General features: G+C 64.7%; 4 protein-coding genes across 8 annotated transcripts in view; all 4 read right to left on the bottom strand.

Annotated features, from left to right (window-relative positions):
* Positions 1-349: 349 nt before the first annotated feature.
* ATP8B2 (ATPase phospholipid transporting 8B2) lies at positions 350-10,132 on the bottom strand. Its single transcript, XM_075724631.1, has 27 exons — positions 10,072-10,132; positions 8,954-9,012; positions 8,118-8,231; positions 7,835-7,933; positions 7,595-7,656; positions 7,371-7,443; positions 6,931-7,001; positions 6,682-6,761; positions 6,300-6,458; positions 6,137-6,225; positions 5,866-6,062; positions 4,922-5,130; positions 4,654-4,697; positions 4,413-4,578; positions 4,144-4,332; positions 3,823-3,938; positions 3,513-3,677; positions 3,318-3,429; positions 3,070-3,175; positions 2,807-2,951; positions 2,537-2,720; positions 2,123-2,346; positions 1,711-1,794; positions 1,247-1,492; positions 955-1,093; positions 730-860; positions 350-637 (listed from the first exon to the last, which is right to left on the bottom strand). The coding sequence occupies exons 1-27, from the start codon at positions 10,130-10,132 to the stop codon at positions 350-352; spliced, it is 3,612 nt and encodes a 1,203-aa protein (XP_075580746.1).
* A 902-nt stretch (positions 10,133-11,034) lies between these two features.
* AQP10 (aquaporin 10) lies at positions 11,035-13,042 on the bottom strand. The gene is given in 8 exon segments (XM_075724577.1): positions 11,035-11,270; positions 11,273-11,313; positions 11,385-11,601; positions 11,680-11,758; positions 11,760-11,803; positions 11,896-12,036; positions 12,132-12,255; positions 12,938-13,042. Coding segments are annotated over 8 exon segments (987 nt in total).
* A 651-nt stretch (positions 13,043-13,693) lies between these two features.
* On the bottom strand, positions 13,694-15,648 carry HAX1 (HCLS1 associated protein X-1). Its single transcript, XM_075724515.1, has 8 exons — positions 15,588-15,648; positions 15,031-15,254; positions 14,811-14,932; positions 14,654-14,696; positions 14,429-14,544; positions 14,164-14,314; positions 13,945-14,090; positions 13,694-13,799 (listed from the first exon to the last, which is right to left on the bottom strand). The coding sequence occupies exons 1-7, from the start codon at positions 15,638-15,640 to the stop codon at positions 13,972-13,974; spliced, it is 828 nt and encodes a 275-aa protein (XP_075580630.1). The 5' UTR covers positions 15,641-15,648; the 3' UTR covers positions 13,694-13,799; positions 13,945-13,971.
* A 1,827-nt stretch (positions 15,649-17,475) lies between these two features.
* UBAP2L (ubiquitin associated protein 2 like) overlaps positions 17,476-20,964 on the bottom strand; it is a 31,479-nt gene continuing 27,990 nt past the window's right edge. For 3 of the 5 annotated variants that reach the window (XM_075724548.1, XM_075724550.1, XM_075724552.1), the window contains 3 exons: positions 19,904-19,971; positions 19,383-19,580; positions 17,476-18,250 (listed from right to left, as the gene is read on the bottom strand). In XM_075724548.1, coding sequence (XP_075580663.1) covers positions 18,155-18,250; positions 19,383-19,580; positions 19,904-19,971 — 362 coding nt within the window. In that variant the 3' untranslated portion in view covers positions 17,476-18,154. Of the gene's footprint in view, positions 18,251-18,879; positions 18,931-19,382; positions 19,581-19,903; positions 19,972-20,964 lie in introns of all 5 variants that reach the window. The other 2 variants (XM_075724547.1, XM_075724551.1) reach the window with 1 other exon arrangement.

Below are 20,964 nucleotides of genomic sequence, written 5' to 3'. Positions count from 1 at the left end.
CCGCCCCCCGTGCCTGCCCGCACCAGTGGCTCTGGCGTGATACATTCGCGTGTGATGGGGTCTTTGCACTGTGGAGGTGAATACTGACAGAGGAGCAGCCTGGGGGGAAGTGCCAGGGACAGTGTCCGTCCACCCGTCCATCCCGGGGACGGGGAAAGAGTATTTTTTTGGTTACACTGCGACAGTCCAGACTCCTCCAAACCTCAGCATTGGGGTTCACACGGCCTCTGCTCCCATCATGGGAGCCCCCCGCCACAGAGGGGCTTTGCGCCCCCTGGGTCATGGTGAGAGAAGGGGGTAAGGGGAGTCCCCAAGCTGCACAGGAGGGGATGCGACCCCCCCTGCAGCCTCACACCTTGAGCGTTTTGTCGGCCGTGCCGCTGGGGCTGCCGGCGGTGCTGCCGTCGCTGCCCTTCTTCTTGCGCAGGGTCTCGATCCAGCCGGCGCTGGGGCGGGCGGTAAAGCTGGAGAGCGCCAGGGAGCTGAGCCGCATGTTCTTGCCTGACATGATGAGCTCCCCGAAACCCTCCTGGTGGGAGAAGGCGTAGCCAGAGCGGCGCGAGCCCACGCGCCCCACGCGCCGCATGCACCGGTGCTGGGTCTTCTGCTTCTTCCGTACCAGCTGAGTGTAGCGGACCTGGGGAAACGGGATGGGGTCAGGGACCCACAGAACCACCTACCCCAGGAGACAGGACCCCCTGTCCGACATCCATGGCCACATGCTCTCACCGTGTCCGAGAGTTCAGGTTTCAGGTCCAGCTTGAGGAAGCGAAAGGCCACGACGGGCATGATACAGACCACGGTGGTGAGGGCGATGGTCAGCCAGACCGTGGGCTGGGCCAGCGTGTTCTGCGCATTACCTGAGGAGGGGTAAAAGTGCGAGTCCAGCCGGGGCTCAGCTGGGGCAGCACCCTGCTGCAGTGGGGGGCATCGCTCAGCCCCCCTGGGACTCACCCACAAAGCGGAACTGGTTGGGGAACATCTGGAAGAGGCCGTCGCTGTGCATGGCAAAGAGGATGGCGAAATAGGCGGCCAGGCTGCCCCAGATGAAGAAGTGGTTGATGGCCGTCCAGAAGCCCGTGTCCAGCCCGATCTGGTGGAGAGGGGAAGGAGGACGCAGGGCTCAGGGGACGGCTGCAGTGCTCCAAGCATGGCCACAGCCGTGGTCCCACAGGATGGGACCCAAACCTTCGCCTGTCCTTTGTGTTACAGGCAAGGGGCTAGGGCCAAGCAGCCGCGTCCCTACCTGCACGCTGACGACAATCACCAGGGAAGTGGCGACAGTGACGGCAAAGGACTGGTAGTCAGCCAGCTGGGCACCATCGTCACGGGTGGCATCAGCGAAGACACCGTAGGGGATGAAGAACATGAGGACAGAGGTGTAGATGCCCTGGGCGATGCAGATGAAGAACTCTCGCTTGTTGAAGAGCAGGTTCAGCTGCCCGGGCTCATAGAGCTTGGGGTACTCCATGCTCCGCTGCTCTGGCACGTCCTGGGGGCACAGGGCACTCTGGGCACCTCCCTCCAGCCCCGGGCAGGCACAGCCTGTTCGCCAGGGCTGGGCCAGCCTCCACCACCGCCCGCCAAGGGACAAGGATAGCCCAGCCCAAGCTCCTGGGCAGCCCTTCCTCCCACAGGGTGGGCCACGCAGGGGAGCTGGGCCAGCTCCTCATGCACCCAGGGATCCCCCCTCATCGCCCCCCGCCATACCTGGTCAAAGACGCCCATGGCGAGCACGGGCAGCGATGTGTAGACTATGTTGTACAGCGTGATGAAGTACTGGTCGTACACAGTCTGCGTGGAACGGAGCGCTCAGGGGGATGCAAGACCTGCCCGCCCCATGCCCCAGACAGCCCCCGCGTCCCTGTGCCCACAGCTGCAGGGACAGGAGAGCTGCCGCCAGCGCCCCGTGGGTGCCCACCCCAAGCGGTGTGGGGTGCTGCAGCCCCGGCCACACAGGCCCCTCGCACCCAGCGCAGGCTGCCATGCTCCAGAGGGATCCCAGGCTGTGCCTGCTAGCGCAGGATGAGGCCCCACAGGGAGCCCGGGGCATGCTTCTGAGCAGAGGGGTCCTGCAGGCAAACCCTCCCCAACTCTTGAGCACGAGAAGCCAGCAACTCACCTGTGCCGAGAAGCCACAGAAGAAGCCGAACCAGAAGTGGACCATGGTGAAGGCAAAGTTCTTGTAGAAGAAGTAGCAGAGGAACTTGCACATGCGTAGGTAGGACCAGCGCCCATGCACCAGGAGCAGGCGCTGCAGGAACTTGAACTGTGAGAAGGAGTAGTCGGAGGCCAGCACCGCCTGGATGCCCTCCTGCCCGCTGATCCCCACCCCGATGTGGGCAGCTGCGGATGGAAGAGACACATGGGGTGAGGAGAGCTCTGCCAGGAGCACGGGGGATGGGGGGTGGCACCCCCGCAGCGGGACTGAGCTTCCACAGGGCACAGAGGGGTGAGAACAGAGGCTGCCATGAGCCCCAGGATGGTGCGAGGGGGGACCTGTCCCTCCTGTGGCTCCCCAGACCCCAGGACTTACTCTTGATCATGCTGACATCGTTGGCCCCATCCCCGATGGCCAGGGTCACAGCTTTCTTGTACTTCTTCACCAGCTCCACCACCTGGGCTTTCTGCAAGGGTGTGACGCGGCAGCAGATGACGGCCTTGCAGGCACATGCCGTCTCCAGGAACTCCACCTCCATGTCAGCCTCCAGTGCGTGGGCCTGCGAGGAGAGCGGGGGGACAGTGGGGGGCACAGCCCACAGCCGGGCATGGTGCCCCGTCCAGCCCGGAGCTCCCAGGTCCCTACCAGGCTGTGCCCGTTGATGACCAGGGCATATTCACCCGCGATGGCTTCCAGCACAGAGGTGAGCTTGGAGGAGGAGAGCTTCTCCTGGTAGGAGAAGCCGTTGCCCATGGAACACGATGCATCCATCATCTTCTCCCGGGCTTTCCTGAAAGAAAGAGAGGGGTCAGGGGGCCCCGATTCAGGGCATTTCTGTATCCCACACCTCCCCCATGCCCAGCCGTGCCCTGCATGTGTCCTCTGCCCAGCCCTGCCCTGACCCTCACCTGAGCTCCTCTCGCACCTCCAGCACAGTGTGGCCCGTGACCACAAACACCTCCGTCATGTCATCCGTCAGCATCTTGCAGGAGTAGCCAATGTTCACAGCTGTTTCTGGGGATGGGAAACCAGGGGCTGAGCTAGGGTCAGCTCAGGGGGGGAGCATCTGTCCCACTGACCCCCAGGCAGGTGGGATCCAGCCCATGGATGTCCTCGTCTCCAGCCAGCCCAGACCCCCACCCCAACAATGCCTCACCCTGTTTGTCCCCCGTCAGCACCCAGATCTTGATGTTCGCCAGCGTCAGGATGGCAATGGTTTCGGGGACCCCCTGCTGCAGTTTGTCCTCAATGGCTGTGGCTCCAAGCAGCTGGGGGGACCCAAACAGGCGGGAGGTCAGCAGGGGCTGTCCCCCAGCTGCCTCCCACCCCCCAGTGCCCCCAGCCCACGTACCATCATATCGTGCTCCACCTCATCGTAGAGCCGAGCCAGGCGATCCTCACGGGCCTCGGGGGCACTGCCGGCTCGGTGCAGCCGCTCCGACCAGTCCTCGTAGTAGCCCTCCTCCAGGTCTTTGTAGGCCAGCACCAGCGTCCGCAGCCCCTCGCCAGCATATTCCTGCAAGTGGCCGGAGCTGGGCAGACCCCGATGGTGTCCTCAGACCCCTGATAGCCCCCCAGGACAGGGCACAAGCCAGGCTCCATGCTTCTGGGCAGCTTCTCTTCCCTTCCCAGCCCTGCCCACAGGACCCTGCCCCACTCACATTGAGGTGGTCAGTGGTGACGTTGGTCAGGTCCTGGTTGATGGGGTGCAGGCGCTCCAGCAGGATGGTGTCAGCACCTTTGCAGTACAGCCGGATCTTGCCCTCGGGGCTGCGGACTGCGGGGAGCAGGGTACAAACTGCCTGGCTCAGGGGTGCAGGAGCAGGTCCCACTCCAACCCCCAGCCACGACCCCACAATGCCTCCAGACACGTCACGATGCGCGTGGGGCTGGTCCCCAGCACACCGCACTGGGCTGCCATGCCCCAGCCCCACCATGGCTCTCCCGGCCCCACAGCCCCTGCACCGTGCCCAGGACCTCACCGATGACGGACATGCGCTTGCGGATGTTGTTGAAGTCCAAGATGGCCAGCAGCTGGTAAGTGATGGCTCGACCCAGCTCATGCAGCGTGATGGTCTTGGGCGTACGGGATCGGAACACGAAGCCGAAGTTTCTGGCAGCTGTGACCAGCGCTCCCTCATCCGGGGACTGAGCCTTGTAATACAGCTCCCCTGGGGACAGCACGGGGCGGGGTCAGAGCCAGCGCCACGCCCCGAGCCGTGCAGGGACAGGTCCTGCCCTCCACGCCCACCTTCGCTCTTCTCCTCGGACATGACAGTGTGGCAGAGCGAGAGCAGGCGGAAGAACTCATGCACGTGGGGGTCTCCCAGCTTGACAGCTTCCAGCAGGCTGGGGTCCCAGAACTGGAACCGTGGGTCTGCCAGTGGGTTGAAGGAGAAGTCGACTGGCTCTGGCCTCTGGCAGGGGCAGAGATGGGGTTACCGCCCTGCGGCACGCGGCCCAGCCAGGCACCAGCCCTGCAGCACTCTTACCTCTCCCAGCTCCGCCTTGTGACCCAGCACATCCTGCATGTCACCTGTGAACCGGGGCACGAAGTTAACCAGGCCAGGGACCCAATGCTGCTGCCCCACCAGCACCCACGCCCAGGGGGGCCGAGGGGCAGCAGCAGCCCCACAACGCTACGGCTGAGCCCCCTCGTCCCTCAGCTGCCCCGAGTGCCCCAAAGCATCTGCAGGAGGGGAGCTGGAGCACCCACAGCCCGCAGGCAGACACAGCCTGGCCCCGGTGCCCTGCGCTCACCGTAGCTGTGCCCGTTCACAGAGCACTTGCTGAAGACCATGATGTTCTGGGTGAGGGTGCCGGTCTTGTCGGAGAAGATGTACTCCACCTGCCCCAGCTCCTCGTTGAGGGTGGTGGTCCGGGCCTCGGCTGGTGTCCGGCGCTTGGCACAGTACATCTTCTTGTCCCAGTTGATGAAGTAGCTGTGCCCGAGACGGATCACCTCCACGCTGCAGGGCAGGGGACAGCCGGGTGTCACCGGGGCAGGGCAGCATGCCCTGCTGAGCCAGCAACAGGCACACACACGCCCACCCTAAACGCCCCAAAGCGCCTGGAGCACCCCGGCACCCAGGGCCCCCACACTGCTCACTGGCTCCCGCGCCCTTCCCTGGGGCTGGCCCGCACCCGCTCCTACCGAAGGTCACCGCCAAGCCAGGGCTGGGGACATGGGGCCTGGCACCGAAGGGGCAGCCCGTGGGGCTCCCCGGGCATCTTGCACACCTACAGGCCCCGACCCTCCTCCCCGTCCCCCAGGGCAGACAGCAATGAGCTACTGGGAGGGGTGGGGGTGACACGTTCTTACCTCGGGGCTAAGGGTGACAGAACCCATGCTGGGGAACGAAAAGAGAGAGAAATTAAAAGAGAGAGAGAAGGGGACAGTGCAGGAGCCTGGGAGCTGCAGGAGGGCAGAGCAAAATAACCAGCATGCAGCCAGGGCAGGGAGAGATGAGCAGCCAGACAGACACAGCCAGGGGGCCCCGAGGGACCTGTGGGGTCTCAGGTCTTGGGGTATCCCTGAGGGCAAGACGTGGCCCATCACCAGGAGAACAGTTCGCGCCCACCCCACGCACACATCTCTGCCCATGGGTCTCCATCCCCATCTCCCCTCCCCAGAGAGGGCACCCCTAATTCCTAGTGCCTGCTCCTTGCACGCCCCCAGCCCAGCACCTCGGCCCCTGCCCTACCTCACGTAGAGCGAGATGGGCACCACAGTGTTGAGGATGATGATGTAGGACCAGAAGGAGAGGAAGCCGGAGAAGAAGGCACTGTGCACCCCCTCGTCCCAGGGCAGGTAGATCTGGAAGCAGACGCCCACCTCGTGCTCCCAGATGGCATTGCCGATGGCCAGGATCACCCCCATGCACACCAGGAACCCGAAGATCTAGGGACAGGATGGGACATCAGAGCCTCAGCTGGACCAGAGCCGGGGCTCCCTGGAATCTGCCTTCTGCATACCCAGAGCACCAGTGTGTTCATCAGCCGATCGATGCTCGTCCGCTTGAACTTGGTCCGGCCACTGTTCTGCATCAGTTTCGTGTCGGGCCCTGGGGAGAGGGAATGGTGTCAGCGGGGTGTCTCCCTTCTGTGCAGCGCAGCGGCAGCAGCCGTCCCAGCCCACCTGCAAAGATGACGAGGCCGAAGCACCACTCGGTGTTGCGCAGGACACAGCCCCGCAGCAGCATGTTCTGGTTGCTCAGGGGGTACTTGTTCTCCTTCCAGTACAGCATCCCGCCAAACTTGTCCAGCTTGTTGTTGGGGGGCTCACAGATCACCTCGCCTGGGAGCAGGGGATGGCTCGGCTGTAACGTGCCTTCTCCACGCAGCCAGCTCCATCCCAGGGCTCCCAGTACTGTCCCCAGCTCCCCAGAGATCCGCTTCAAGCCACAGGACCACACCACCATGTAGATGGTCCTGGTCTCTCGAGGGTGGACCCATGCTAGGTGATGGAGGAGGAAACCCAGGGGCTGCCCCATCGCAGAGCACCGGTCGCAGGCACTCACCATCAAACCGAGCCAGCTTGCTGGTGTCACCCAGCTCTGAGGTGACGGGGATGGCCTGCCGCACCTTCATGTTGGTCTCTCTGTGGGCAAGGAGGCACCACGTGCGGGGTTAGCGACAGCCTGGCAGGGAGGGCCTTCGCAGATGCTCCCTGGTTTCAGGTCCCCGGCAGCTCCTGGCCTGCCTGCAGTCCGTTCACGCTCCTACCTCTTGCCTTCCCCTGGCACCCAAGGCAAGCAGGGGTTACCTACCCATCCAGTTCTGCGGTCTCTATGTAGCACAAGCCATGGGGTTCGCTGCTGGAGAGGAGGAGGAGGTCAGCCTGCCGGGAGAGACATGTGAAGGGTTGCGCTGACACTGGGGCTCCCCTACGCCTTCCCCAGGGAAGCTCCCGGCCCTCAGATGCCAGAGGCCAGTGGGGTCTCTGGAGCTGCGCGTCCTTAGCAGGGCACTGCTGGTACCCTGGCCTGCACGCCATCGCCTGAAGCGCCCGCATCAGCCAAATCCCCAGAGCTCAAACATGGCTCAAACGCTACAACCTAAATGCAATTCCAGGCTGGAAAGTCCCTGATATCTCCACCCCAGGAGGTGATGGAGGAGCACAAAAGCAGAGTGGGCGCAGCACCATGCCGTGCTGCTGTCCCTATGCACTGCCCAGCCAGGACTGTCCTCATCTCAGGGCCACGCTCACCGCCACAAACTGGTTGTTCTCCAGCTTGATGATGTCTCCAACACGGACGTTCATCCACTGCTCCCGCCGGAGGCTGCAGAGGGACAGCGGAGCGGAGTTAGGCCTGAGCTGGCAGCATTGCTTCTTCCCTGCCCCTCTGCGCTCTGCCCCTGCCTGCAGCCCCGTGCTGTGTCCCGCAGGGCCCTGTGCACCCTTCCCGGCTGCCCCATCCCCGCGACACTCACACTCCGCCAATCAGCACCTGAGACTGCCGGTTGTTCACCTGGTTGTCGCTTTTATGGCGGAACTGGGTGCGGAGGGGAAGAGACAGCAGCGTCAGCCCCTCTGGGGATGGGGTCCTGCGTCCCTCCCCTGGCAAACGCCATGGCCCTGGGCACCGCACACTGGCACCAGGGTCACAGCCCCCTGCCCAGCCGGCAGCCCACAGCCAGCCCGGGTAGAGGAGCGTGTGGGGGACCACTCACGTAGTCATCGGTGGCATCTTTGACAGCTGTGATGGTTAAGACAAGAACCAAAGGCACGATGGTGGTGAACCAGGAGAGCGAAGAGATCTGCGGAATCAGCTGGGGACGGGGAGCGGGAGTTACAGGGGACCAGGCCAGCCCCAGGGCCACGCTACCCCTGCTCAAGGGTGCCAAACCCACTGCTTCCTGGGGTAGGATGTGCCCCGGGCCCTCCCGGCTGCCCAGCCAGGGAAGGACAGCATTGGGGACCCCCGTCTGCCTCCCTGGGCCCCCCAGCACTCACCTGCAGGATGAGGAGGAAGAGGAAATAGGTGTTGGCCACTTCCTGGAACTGCTCGAAGAGGTTGACAGGCAGGAAGGTGACGATGTTGTACTTGGAGGTCTTGATGCAGTTGCTCTGGGGACGGATGGGGCAAGAAGGGGGTTCAGGAGTTGCCAAGGCCCCGTGACCCCCCAGCATCGCTCTGGGGGCTCACTGTACCCCTAATTTGGGCACTCTGGACAGCAGCCTGGACCCCCAGCTCCTGCCCCTGCCCTAACTCCGTGGCAGCTTCGAGAAGCCAATTCCTCTGCCTCGGTCACCAGCCAGTACCCAGGGACCAGCCTCCTCCGGCGGCAGCACCCGGGCAGCAGCACCCGGCCCCCCCAAGGGTCACCCCAACCCAGACCCCCTGCTCAACTGCCCTGCAGTGAAGCTGAGGCAGGGCCTGGTCTGGAGCAGCCAGAAACAACCTCCAGCGTGGAGGGGGAGGCCAAGGTGAGCGGTGCCCCTCCCCCAGCAGCTCCGGAAGCTCGTTAATTAGCCAGACACAGAACCGCATTGGGGACCAGGCACGGGTGCAGGCAGAGCTGGGGGGTTTCGGGCCCTGGCAGAGGATGGGGGGGCTGCATCCCCCACCATGGGAGTGCGCCGTGCCCACCTCCAGCCGGGCCGCCCCGGCCCCAGAGCTCCGTTGGCATTAACGGCTCGTCAGCACAATTTTCTCAGGGACAAACATCTATTTTTAGCCGTAACCCCCCCTCTGCTGACCCACAGGGTGACGCAGGCCCCAGCCCCCCCAAACCTGTCGGAGCCACGGGATGAGGCCCCATGGGACAGGGCTCGCTCACCACACTCACCGCGTACTGGAACTTCTCGTTGTACTCCCGCGCGTTGGCTCGCACCCGCCTCTCCTCTTCTGCAAGGCAGCGCGCCCCGTCAGCCTCGTGCCCCTGCGCCCCAGCCCTCCCCTCTGCACCCTGCAGCCGCCAACCCTGCTCCCCTGCACCCCGAAAGCCCCCCAGGCAAGCCCAGGAGGCAACAGCGAAGCCCCCCCCAGCCGCGTTGTGTGGCCCTGCGCTCCCCCCATGCCAGGACCCACAGCCCTGCACCCCCAGCCCTCTTCTTCTGCACCCACAGACCCCCCAGCCCTGCACCCCAAGACCCTCAGCCCGGCTTATCTGCACCCCCAGACCCCCCCAGCCTTGCACCCCAGACCCCCCAGACCTCTTCTTCTGCACCCACAGACCCTCCAGCACTGCTTATCTGCACCCCCAGATCCTGCACCCCCAGATCCTGCTTAGCTGCACGGCCAGCCCCCAGCCCTGGATATCTGCACCCCCAGAGCCCCCAGCCCTGCACCCCAGACCCCCAGCCCTCTTCTTCTGCACCCACAGACCCCCCAGCACTGCTTATCTGCATCCCCAGAACTGCACCCCCAGACCCCCAGCCTTGCTTCTCTGCACTCCCAGGCCCCAGACACCTCCAGCCCTGCACCCCCAGGCACCCAGCCTTGAATATCTGCACGCCCACACCCCTTCCAGCCCTGCACCCCCAGACCCCTAGCCCAGAACCCCCAGATCCTGCACCCCCAGTCTTGCTTAGCTGCACCCCCCAGGACCCCAGCCCTGTTTAGCTGCACCGCCAGACCCACAGAGCCCCAGCCCTGCACCCCAGCCCTGGATATCTGCACCCCCAGACCCATAGCCCAGAACACCGAGATCCTGCACCCCCAGTCTTGCTTATCTGCACCCCCCAGGCCCCCAGCCCGGCTTAGCTGCACCCCCAGACCCCTCCAGCCCTGCACCCCCAGCCCCTAGCCCAGAACCCCCAGATCCTGCACCCCCAGCCCTGCTTCTCTGCACCCCCAGTGCCCCAGCCCTGCACCCCAGGCCCCCACCCCAGCCTGCACCCCCAGACTCCTCCGGCCCGGCCGCCCGGCCCGGCCCCGCCGCAGGCCCGCCCGCCGCGCACCCACCCGCCCCGCCGGGGGCGCGGATCCGCGGCCACTTCTCGGGCATCTCCCGGGGCACCGTCATGGCTGCGGGCCCGCGGCGCGCCCCGGCGGCGCCATCCCGCGCTGCCGCTGCTGGTGCCCCGGCCCGGGCCCTCCCGCCCCGCCCGGCCGCGTTGCCGGGGCAACGGCCGCACCGGGGCCCACCGCGGCCTACCGGGGCCTACCGGGGCCTGCCGGCCCCCCCGCCCCGCCCCGCTCACCTGGGGCCCGGCGGGCCGCGCACCGCTCCATGGCCCGCGGCCCCGCAGCCCATGGGGAGCGGGCGGCCGGGGCCGGGGCCGGGGGCCGGGGGCCGGTGTCGGGGCCGGGGCCGCTGCGGCCCCCCTCCCGCTGCCGCGCCGCTGCCGCCGCCTCAGCGCCCCATGGCCGCGGCGGCGCCGGTCGGCGGCGGAAGTGATGGCGGGGCGGGCGGCGGCGGGCAGCGACCGGACGCTGCCCCGGGGGGGTCCCGGGGAGCGGGGCGGGGGGGTCCCAGGCAGCAGGGGAGCCAGGGGGGGTCCTGGGGGTCAGCGGCAGCCCTAGGGGGTACCGGGGCAGCCTCGGGGGTCCCGGGGGTTCTGGGCAGCAGGGGGGGTCCCTGGGGGTCAGCGGCAGCCTCGGGGGTCCCGGGCAGCAGGGGATCCGGGGGGGGGGGTCCTGGGTAGCAGGGGAGCTGGGGAAGGTCCTGGGGGGCCAGCGGCAGCTCTGGGGGTCCCAGGGGTCCTGGGCAGCAGGCGGGTTCCTGGGGCACCAGCGGCAGCCCCGGGAGGGACCGGCTGCAGTCTCGGGGACAGCCCCTTCCTCCCCGGCAGCACATGCCCCCCGGGCTGGGGTCCCCCCACAGCCCGGCCTGGCTGGGCCCCTGCCTCCCCCCCGCCCCAGCACTGCTGCCCCCATGTCCGGACACAAGACCCCCCCCCCCCCCCCCACGGCCTCGGGGCTCCTTTAATGGTGGGACAGGGACCACGGGGGGACCGCACTGCTGGCTCGGGGTGGCAGAAGGGGTCCCCGGCATCCCTTCTTCTGGGGCAGCACCCCCCTGGTGTGCTTCTCCTCAGGTGACATCTCAGTGTCTGGGGGGATGGTGGCACTGATGAGGTCCAGGCAGCTCTCGCCCTCCTTGGCCAGGTGGTGGAAAGCCACGAGGGGCTGGTAAAGGGCCAAGCCCACGGCAGCCCCAGCAGCGTTGCCACCACCGGCACCCACCACCACCCATTGCCCCTACTGGGGATGGGGCATGGTGGGCAGGGGGTCACCCCTGCCACCCCCATCTTGCCCCCTTCCCGCTTACCCACCTGAAGACCTCCGCGCCCCAACCCGCCACGTAGGTGAAGAGCTGGGGCCCAAAATCCTGTGTGGGGTTCATGGGGCAGCTGCAGTTTGAGCCCATGGAGAGCTTGATGGAGACCACCAGCAGGGCCACGGCCACTGGCTCCAGGCCCTTGGGGACACCCTTGTTGCGGGTGTCCAGGATGGCCACGACGCCCATGATCAGCAGCGCTGTGCCCATCACTTGTGGGGCCAGCACAGCAGCTCAGCGCCGTGGGGACTGGCACCGATGGAGGGCCTTGCGGGAGCTGATGCCGGCACCCATCTGGTCCAAGAAGCCATCAGAGAGGGAGAGGTAGTCAGCGGGGTAGGTGGCAAAGATGGAGGCAGCTTCCCCAGGGGCCAGAGGCAGTGAGGGTCCCATTGCTGTAGTGCTGGATGGCAGCTGCAGAGCACAGGCCAAGCCCGTCTGCTAGCCTGGCCACCCCGGCACAGCCCTGGTGTTCCCCCGCCAGGCGTCCGCCCACCTCCCCGTACGGTAGTAGAGAACGTAGATGGCTCCAGTAGAGATGAAAGCTCCCGAGGTCTGCACAGCCACAAAGATGGGAAACTTTCACCAGGGAAACTGTTCCAGCAGGCACATGGCGAGGGAGAACGGCAGGTTCAGGTGGGCCCCTGCAATGGAGCAGGGAGAGGGACCAGGCATGGAGGGTCCCAGGGGAACTGGAGCCAGGGAATAGTGGGAGCTGCGGCCCCCTCCCCAGCCTCAATGGAGACTCCCCCCACCGTGTAGACGGCCACCATGACAGCCAGGGCACCCACCAGGTAGGTGGTGAGGATGTTCCCCTTTGTCATGGCACTGGTGACCATCTGTGCCAAGCCGCTCAGGGTGATCAGCTGGAGAAGAGGGACATAGCTCCACCGTGGCTCCACTGACCCATCGCCAACCCCCCTGCCGCTGCTTCCCGAGGGCCGCTGCCCCACCGTGCCGCAGCCACTGGCAGGATTAGTGCCAATCCCGGGCGGCAGAAGAGCAGCGAGGCAAGGGCTGCTCCAGTAGCTCTGCCTGCGCTGTCTCCACGGTTTTGCTCCCCCATCCCCTGGGGTTCAGCTTTGGGTGCCGGACGGGGACAGGCAAGGAGGTGGTTACCGGTCTTGCTTGTGGTTTGGACAGCAAGGTAAACAAATTATCAGCAATTAAGGAATCTGCTTCCCTGGGGAGACAGCGGGGAAGGGGTGCCGCCAGCGCAGCCATGGTGTCACCGTCACAGGATGTAGCCCAAATGCCAAGCGTGGCTCCGGAGCCCCAACCTTTGCCTGCTCCAGGGCAGGAGGCATCAAGGCACTCACTGCCCGGTGCTGCTCCCTCAGGCACCACGTGGCAGTGCCCGTGCCCTTATTGTGCCAGAGCCGCCACAGCGGAGAGCATACCACACCGCGGGAACAGGGTCCAAGTGGGAGGCCAGGCAGTGCCAAGTCACTCGGTGAGCACGGCACAGCCCCAACCCCCGCCCAAACCCCTAGTGAGGGACAGGCGGGCAGCCCTGGGACCCCCGGCCCACCCATGTGCCCTGCTCACGATGAGCACAAAGATGGCCAGCAGCTCAACCAGGCACTCCCGTGCCAGCTGGTTCTGGATGCGGACCAGAGCCTGGGCCCTCTTCAAGAAGGAATCGGTGCCCATGGGGCCGGCCAGGAACAGGCAGCAGCAACAGCAGTGTCAGTGTGTCTGTCCCGGAGCAATTTTATGAGCCCTGGTGCTCGGGTGGGTGATAACACGCAGACTTTAAACCAATCGGGGACACACAGCAGGGAGATGCCTGGCAGGGACCAGAGTCCTGTGTGGGGTTGGGGACAGCGGCACCTCGTGATGCCGGCATCCCCCGGTAGGGCCAGATGTGGCGGGAGCCCCCAGGGATCCCCGAGCGGCTGCAGGGAATCAAGACCTCGCTCAGGTGAGCTGGCACAGGCGTTTCCCCTCCGGGGAGCCCAGCTTGTTCCCTGCCAGATCCCTGCCCAAGCCATAACCGCAGGCAGTGCTCATGAAGAGGCCTTGGAAAAGCTCCCAGGATGGGCCCTGGAGAGCAGCCCAGGGGAGGCATTAGTGCAGCACTGGGCAGGCAGGGAAAGGGGAGAGGGAGGTGGGCAGGGAGTAGTGCAGGCACTCCTCCCATGCTGGAGGAGCCCAGCAGCTGCCTGCACCTGTGGGGCAGCCCCCAGGAGCCACCCCAGCAGCCATGCGGGTCCCTGCCTCCAAATCAGGGAGGTTCCAGCCTGAAGGAGCTTGGCAGGTCACCATTAGCATAAATATATTTTATTGCTCTGTACACACACACGCATGCACACGCACTTGGCCCCCATGGGGGTCCCTGCAGCTCTGCAGCACCCAGAAGACAGGCAGCCCGAGGCTGGGTGCCAGCTCCCAGCAGGATCTGACACATCTGCAACAAAAACAGGTGGCGAGGAGGGGCTGCTGCCCACTACCCACCCTGGATGGAGCCGGCAGCCCCAGCCCCCAAGCTGGTGTCCATCCCCGCAGACCTGGGAAGCCCCAGGGTCCCCCCACCCCGCACCCATCACACATACGGGGTGCTCAGCCTGGGGTGCGCACAGCTACCAGCTCGAGAACCAGCGTCGGAAGAAGCTGCCCAGCATGGACGAGGGGTCGCTCAGGTTGGGAGTGCGGAGCTCGTCTTGCTGCGGCCACGTGCCCGTGAACTGTGCCAGCTCCCCTGGGAGAGCAGGGAGAGCTCGCTCAGAAGGGACCCGGCCCACTCCCCTCGCCCTCCTCAGAGCTCCACTCACGGTCATCCATGTTGACCACCTCCTCCCGGTAGTCCTTGCTCTGCCCGTCCTCCTTGGTGGTGGTGATGAAGGCCTGGTCCCCCCTCCGGTGCGTCACTGTCGTCTCCCGGCGGCCCTGGCTGTCCTGCACAGTCCGGTGCTCCTCCACCGCCTGTGCAGAGCACCGAGCCCTGAGAGATGATGCCAGCACCCCAGGCTCCCTGTGCCGGGGATGGTGTCCCCAGGTCACCTGTGGCCCACAGCTGTGCCCGCAGGGGACACTCACCCCATCAGGGAGAGTCACTTTGGTGATGGAGACGCTCTGGAAGTACGAGTGGGACTTGGGCTCCTCGGGTCTCAGGATGGTCCCCAACCCCGTGGAGGAGACCTGGGAGTCCAGGTCTGCAGGGGAGATGCGAGACAGTGACAGCAGCGTGGGGACGGGCCCCGACAGCTGCGGCAGCGCAGGCAGGGAAGGCGGAGACCCCGCGGCCCCGCTCCCGGCACCCACCTTGGTCTTCCTTGAGGCCAGGAGCTGGGCGAGCGTCTTCCAGCTGCAAGGCAAAGCCATGCACCAGTGACAGGGAGGCAAAGCGCGACGCCGCGACGGCAGGCAGGCTCTGAAAGCCACCACAGCCGAGCCCAACTGAGGCAGAGCCTTCACCCACCCCCAGGAAGGGTCTCCAGGGCCGGGCCAGGTCACTGGGAGCGGGGCTGTCTGGGTGCTTCAGCATGGAGTCCCGCAGCGGTTGCCCCGCGCTGCCCTCGCCGGGGCCGGGCAGGGGGGGCTCTGGGGAGCAGAAGGGGGTCGGGTCAGGCTGGGCCACCCGGGGGGGCTCCGCATCAGCCCCCAGAGCCCTGCCTGGGGCAGTCCCTTCCCATCCCCACCGAAGGGCTGCGGGGGCCCGGCCCAGGCCCAGGCCCCCCCGAAGACGCCCAGGAGCTCGCCCACGTCCTGGAACAGCTCCTCGAAGGCGTCGCGGGACTCGCCAGGGCTGAAGCCGAAGCCAAAGGCGAAGTCCTGGGGGGGCTGCGCTAGAGACGGGCCGTCATCTTCCCCCTCCTCCTCCTCCTCGTCCCACGCCGTGCCGCCGAAGAGTGGGTCCCGGGGCCTGTGGGACCGCGGCGCTGAGACACCCGCAACCGGGGGCCGGGGGACAACCGCAGGCCGGAGGACAGCACCCGCGGGGCAACAGGGGGCTGGCGGGAGAGAACCGGGGGGGAACCGGGACGAGAGACACCCGCACCCGGAGCAACCGGGGGCCGGAGGACAACCAGGGGCTGAGGGACAACGGGGGGCCGGGACAGGACCCGGGGGACAACAGGGGGTTGGGGACCACGGGGGCAGCCGGGCCAGGGTCTGCGGGGACGAGGGGCGCGGAGTCGGGGGTGGCCGGGGGGGAGGGGGGGAGGGCAGGGCCGGGCCGGGGGCGGGGTACTGGTACCTGCGCCGCCCCGAGAACCCGAAGAAGCCGCGAAACGCGTCGTAAAAGCTCATCGCGCTCCAGCCTCCGCCCGCCGCCGCGCCCGGGTCGCGCTGCCGTAAAGCGTCGTGGCCGTAAAGCGCCGCCAGGTGTCGCGGGCCTGGAGCGAGGGCGGAGCGACGGGTCCCGCCCGGCCCCGGGGGCTCAGGGCCCGGCCCGCAGCCCCCCCGCGGCCCCGTCAGGCCCCCGCCCCCCCAGGCCGGAGCCTTCCCCATCTGACCGCCCGGGGCGGCTCCGGGGCCTCTCGCTCCGGCCGCTGCCGTCCCCGGGGTCCCCCCCCCTCCCCCACGCCCGGGAGCGGGGGGCTGCCGGGGCCGGTTGCCGGCAGGAGCCGTACGCGGCGGGGCAGGCTGGGCTGGGGGACGCCGCGGTGGTGCTGGGCCAGCCGCGCTTGCAGGGGTCTCACGGGGAAGGGCCGGGTGTCCTGCACGGCGCCCTGATGGGGCTGGAGGTGCGCTGGGCTCCGTCCTGCACCGTCTGGGGGTCCCGCAGCCCCGCTCCGTCGCTCGACCCTCCCGCTCCTCCACCGGGCCCCCAGAGCATGGGAGGGGCTGGAGCCAGCTCCAGCTTTGCCCTCCCACCGAGGCAGGGACCCCTCACAAGCCCCCCACTCGTCCCAGGGTGACGGGGAGTGCAGGGCTGGAAGGCGGCTCAGCACCCGCTATCGGGGCACCCACGGCTGCCTGCTGCCGCACCAGTGGTCCTGTTTGCCCCGCTGCACTGGGGACCCCCCTTCCATGATGGCCAAGCCTTTCCTGAGGCCCTCACAGTGAGGAGAGGGGCGGAGAGCTACCCCAGCCAAATCCAGAACGGGGGCTGAGTTAGGAGTTAGTTGTCACCACAGTAGCTGACACAGGGCTGGGTTTTGGATTGGTGCTGGGAACAGTGGTGATCACACAGGGATGTTGATGTTATTGCTGAGCAGCGCTGCACAGGGCCAAGGCCTTTTCTGCTCCTCATCCCAGCAGCGAGCAGGCGGGGGGGCAGGAGGAGGTGGGAGGGGACACGGCTGGGACAGCCGAGCCCAACTGACCAAGGGATGCCCCACACCTCACATCGTGCTCAGCAGAGGGCTGGGGGAAGGAGGAGGAAGGGGGGATAGTCAGAGCGATGGCATTTGTCTTCCTAAGTCACCATTAGACGTGATGGAGCGCTGCTTTTCTGATGGGAAGTAGCAAATGAATTCCTTGTTTTGCTTTGCTTGCCCACATGGCTTTTGCTTCACCGATAAAACCGCCTTGATCTCAACCCACGAGTTTTCTCACTCTCACTCTTCCACTTCTCTCCCACTCCCACCGGGGGGGAAGCAAGCGAGCTGAGTTGCCAGAGAGGGTTAAACCATGACACCCCCCACCCTGGGATAGGGTGCACCAGCACCAGAGCAGGGGGCAGCTAGGAGGGTACAGCCCAAGTCACAGGCAGAGAGCAGCTGCGCCCAGCACAGGGGGAGGCAGAGGAATGGAACAGACAGGAAAAGGATGGTGGTGATGTCCCTGTGCTGGGCTCCTGCTGCCCAGTGCCACAGCTAGGGAGGGGAAAAAAATCCGCAAAAGCGGGGGGAGGGGGGGAAGGAAAAAAAACCAAAACAAAAAACTGGGGAGGGGTGGGCATCCCTGTGCCCAGGGCCTCCCACACCCTGCGCCAAAAATACGGAACCAGGCTGAGAAGGTTAAGTATTAAAAAATACACACATCACTTTGTGATCTTTATTCTCTTTAGTAAATCACCCGCACGGGGGCTTCAGTTGAAGTGACCAATTTGAACTGAAAAATACAAGATCTGGACTGCATGGGGGGGGACGGGATGGGACGGGACGACACCAAAAAAAAAAACCCACACCCCCAAAACAAAAGCAGAAGATACTTACAGCGTGCAAGGGGGAGGCAGGACCTGCACTCGGGGCCCGCAGGGAGGGAGGGGCGCGGATGGAGAACGTAAAACAGGGGGGTGCCCTCTGGGGCTCCTCTGGGCCGGTGGCAGAGAGCAGCAGAGGGTGGGCGAGGAAATGAGAGAACTACAGGACGGCATGGGGTTTTTGTTTTTATATACAAGACACATTTATCCATTAAATTTAGAACACGGTACAAAAAAACCACTTCAACTAATTCATCTTACAATGCTGTTCATATCAATTACTGTTCTTATTCCTAATAATAAGGGGGTTTGCTGTAGGCGACTCGCAGCTTCCACTCCTTTGGATCCGAGAGATTCTGGGGCAGCAGGAGGTGGGGGGAGAAGGGAGAAAGGAGTAAAAACCAAAAAAGGCCCCTACGGCAAACAGTTCAGAATCTGAATGCAGAAAGAGGGGGGGAGAAAAAAAAAAGAAAAAATACAAATTCTATATTACATACAACAGGAAAGGTGGCTGAAGAGACAACGCAGAGCTGCCTGCTGGCCTGCCCTGCCTGGGGGCTGCAGGGCCCGGGTGCTGCCCCACGGCAGGGCGCTCTCCTCCCCGGGATCCTTCGGCGTCGGGTTCGGTGGGATTCTCTTCTGGAAGCAAGTGGTGGGCGAGGGCCACCCCGGCCTCAGTTGGTGCCCCAGTTGTAGCTGTTGTAGGCAGACTTGTTGGCCTGGGATTTCTGGGGGATGGAGCTGCCTTGGCTGCGCTGCCCGGAGCCGCCCTGCAGGAAGGGGGCAAGAAGGAGAAGTAGGCGGTTATCGCGGGGGGAACTGGTGCCGCCGTCTCCAGGGTCTCAACCGTGGCCTGCTCTGCGGGGTGACACTGGCGTGCCTCAGGCGGCTCGGCCGCAGGCACTGCCGTCCTCACAGGATGGCTCCAGCCCGCAGACCCCGGGCGCTGCAGGCTACGGCTCCTCGGCGCTCGCTGACCCAGCACAAGCTCCCTAGGACCACCGGCACCAGGGCACAGGCTGCCTTCCGCACCGAGCAGCAGGCCAGTGGCTCTTGCGCCATGCCGTCTGCTGCCCCAGCAGCCACAGGACCCTCCCCTCCGCTCTGCGCCTTCCTCCAGACCAGCACCGTGCCAGGAAACGCAGGCAGCGAGGGCCCTGGCAGCTCTGCAGGGGCTGCCACATGGCAGGGAGGGGGGAAAGGGGGGGAAGGGGTCGAGCGGGGGGGTGTGTGTCTGTGCGCGCGGGTGTGTGTGTGTGCACATACTGACTGAGGGCCTCTCTCCTCGCCTGGCGGGGCCACAGGGGGAGAAGGAAGGGGCTACGTGAGCCTGGGGGGCCTTAGGGGCAGGGGAAGAACCCCAGGGCAAGTGCAATGCATTATCAGAGAGGTTCATTACCTGGTCTTCCTGCTGGCGTTGGCAGCACAGTATCATCTGCAAATATGGAAGCTGTTGCAGTACCAGGATATGTAAAATAAAGGGACAAACTATGACAATAGAAATCCACGGTTAGACCTGAAAGCTATGGTGGGGTTGTGGCTGTGGCGAGTAACCCCTTCGCTGCTGGCCTGCAGAGCCGCCACTGCGAGGAAAGGGGGAGGTCAGGGCGTACCAGGCATGTCTGCGTGAAGGGGCACTACCTGACCGTACCTGGTATGGCCCAGCAGCGAGGGGGCTGTGCCGAGTACCCCCCAGCGGAGCGCACCCCGGGGCCTTCCTCACCTCATCCTCTTATCGGCCCTGTGTGTATGTGCAGGTGTGAGCATGTGCGTGTCACCACGTGTCCGTGTGTGTCCGCCGCAGGGCGGGAGGGAGGGAGGGAGAGGGGGGCCGGGGTGGGGGGAGCAAGAGCCCTAGGAGATACCCCAGCAAGGGCCAGGTGGCCGGGGGGGGTCGCTTACCTGCCCGTCCTGCTGCAGGTGGTGGTGGAGGATCTGCGAGTGGGGCTGCTGATGCGGGGTCAGGATGTGCATGAAAGGGGTGGGGGGGTACGCTGCCGCTGTTGCAGGGTTGATGGGGCCGCCGCTGCCCAGTGCCGAAGGCAGGTTGAAGGAGGCTGCCGGGGTTCCAGTGTGAAATCCCTGCTTCTCGAAGGATTGCTGAGGAGGAGACACCAACAGCGGAGTAAGGGCTGGGAGCTGGGCAGCACTCCCCTGCCCCTGGCTGGCAGCATGTCCTTTCCCAGCTTGACAAGTCACGGGACCGGGAGTCAATGCGTGGTACAGAAAATGGACAGAGTCTCTGCCCATGGCTCTTTCTGGGCTTGGAATTGCTCTAAGTTGGGAAAGGCCGAGCATTTCCCTTCTCCCTGGCTGGCTGCTCCAAGGGCAAGAGCCCTCATTGCTGGGGAGCGGAAGCCCAGCTTTGAGACAGCCTCCCTGGGCAAAGCGGCACCTTCCTGGAGCACGCACCAGACACTAACCTGAGTTTTGGAGTAGACAGAGCCCGAGATGTCCGGCACTCCTGTATTACTGGATGTCACAGATACACCTGGGGAGAAGGAAAGGCAAGCAAGCATTAGGCAGCAGCCACTGGTTCAGCAGGAGCTACTGCTGCTAACGCCAGCATCGGGTGGTGGAGAGCTCTAGCCCAGCAGCCAGGTAAGATCTGGAGACAGACAGCAGGGTCTTGGCAAGGTCAAGCTACAAAGTGCCCGCACAAGTGTAAATTCTTTTGCTCTGGATATGAGCAATTTCTGAATGCCTCCAGAAACAAATTTAGGGGCCTGGTGCCACCCAGAGAAATGCACATTCTCGAAGAGCCCAGAATATAGCAACTCTGAGAAGAGCTGGGGTGTGCAGCAGACAGACAAGGATTAACAAACTCCCAGCACGACATGGTAGCAAGAACAGCCCGAGAGCTCCTTGGCTGTAAAACAGGCAATTGCATGTAAAGGCGACTCAACTGCGGGCTGGGATGGTTGGTGTGATGACTGACAACACCAGCACACAACCCGTATTTGATGCTGGCTGTTTCTAAAAGGTGGTGGTACGGAGGAGAGCCTCAGCAATCATTTAAGGCCCAGAAAAAGCATGGAAATTAAAGAGGTTTGAAAGACTCAGCACCAGGTGACCTGGTACAGAGCTGAAGTATCTTCACAAAGAGAAACTTGCATCTCAAAGGGCTCTAATGCAGTGCAAAAAGGCACAACAGGAATGTAAAGGCTGGAAGGTGGACCCAAACGCACGCCCTTTATAGTCAGCCAGAGGTTAACCAGTGAAACCCAGTACAGAGACAAGTGACAGGTTCACAACCTTGCATCTTTGAATCAAGGAGGACACTTCTCTAGAAACCATGCATCTGCCAAACACAGGAGTCAAACAAGTTCCCAGGCTCAAATCTGGAATAATTATTGTTCTATGGATCACACACAGGCAGTGAAAAAAAAACCAAACCCAAACAATTCAGCAGCTTAAGCTCTCTGACACAAGTCCAAGGCCCCATCCATTCCAGCTGGGCACAGAGGAGGGCATGAAGTGCTCT

The sequence above is a fragment of the Pelecanus crispus genome, chromosome 22, assembly GCF_030463565.1.
Source record: "Pelecanus crispus isolate bPelCri1 chromosome 22, bPelCri1.pri, whole genome shotgun sequence".
Taxonomy (NCBI): domain Eukaryota; kingdom Metazoa; phylum Chordata; class Aves; order Pelecaniformes; family Pelecanidae; genus Pelecanus; species Pelecanus crispus.
This window is presented reverse-complemented; position numbering and strand designations above follow the sequence as displayed.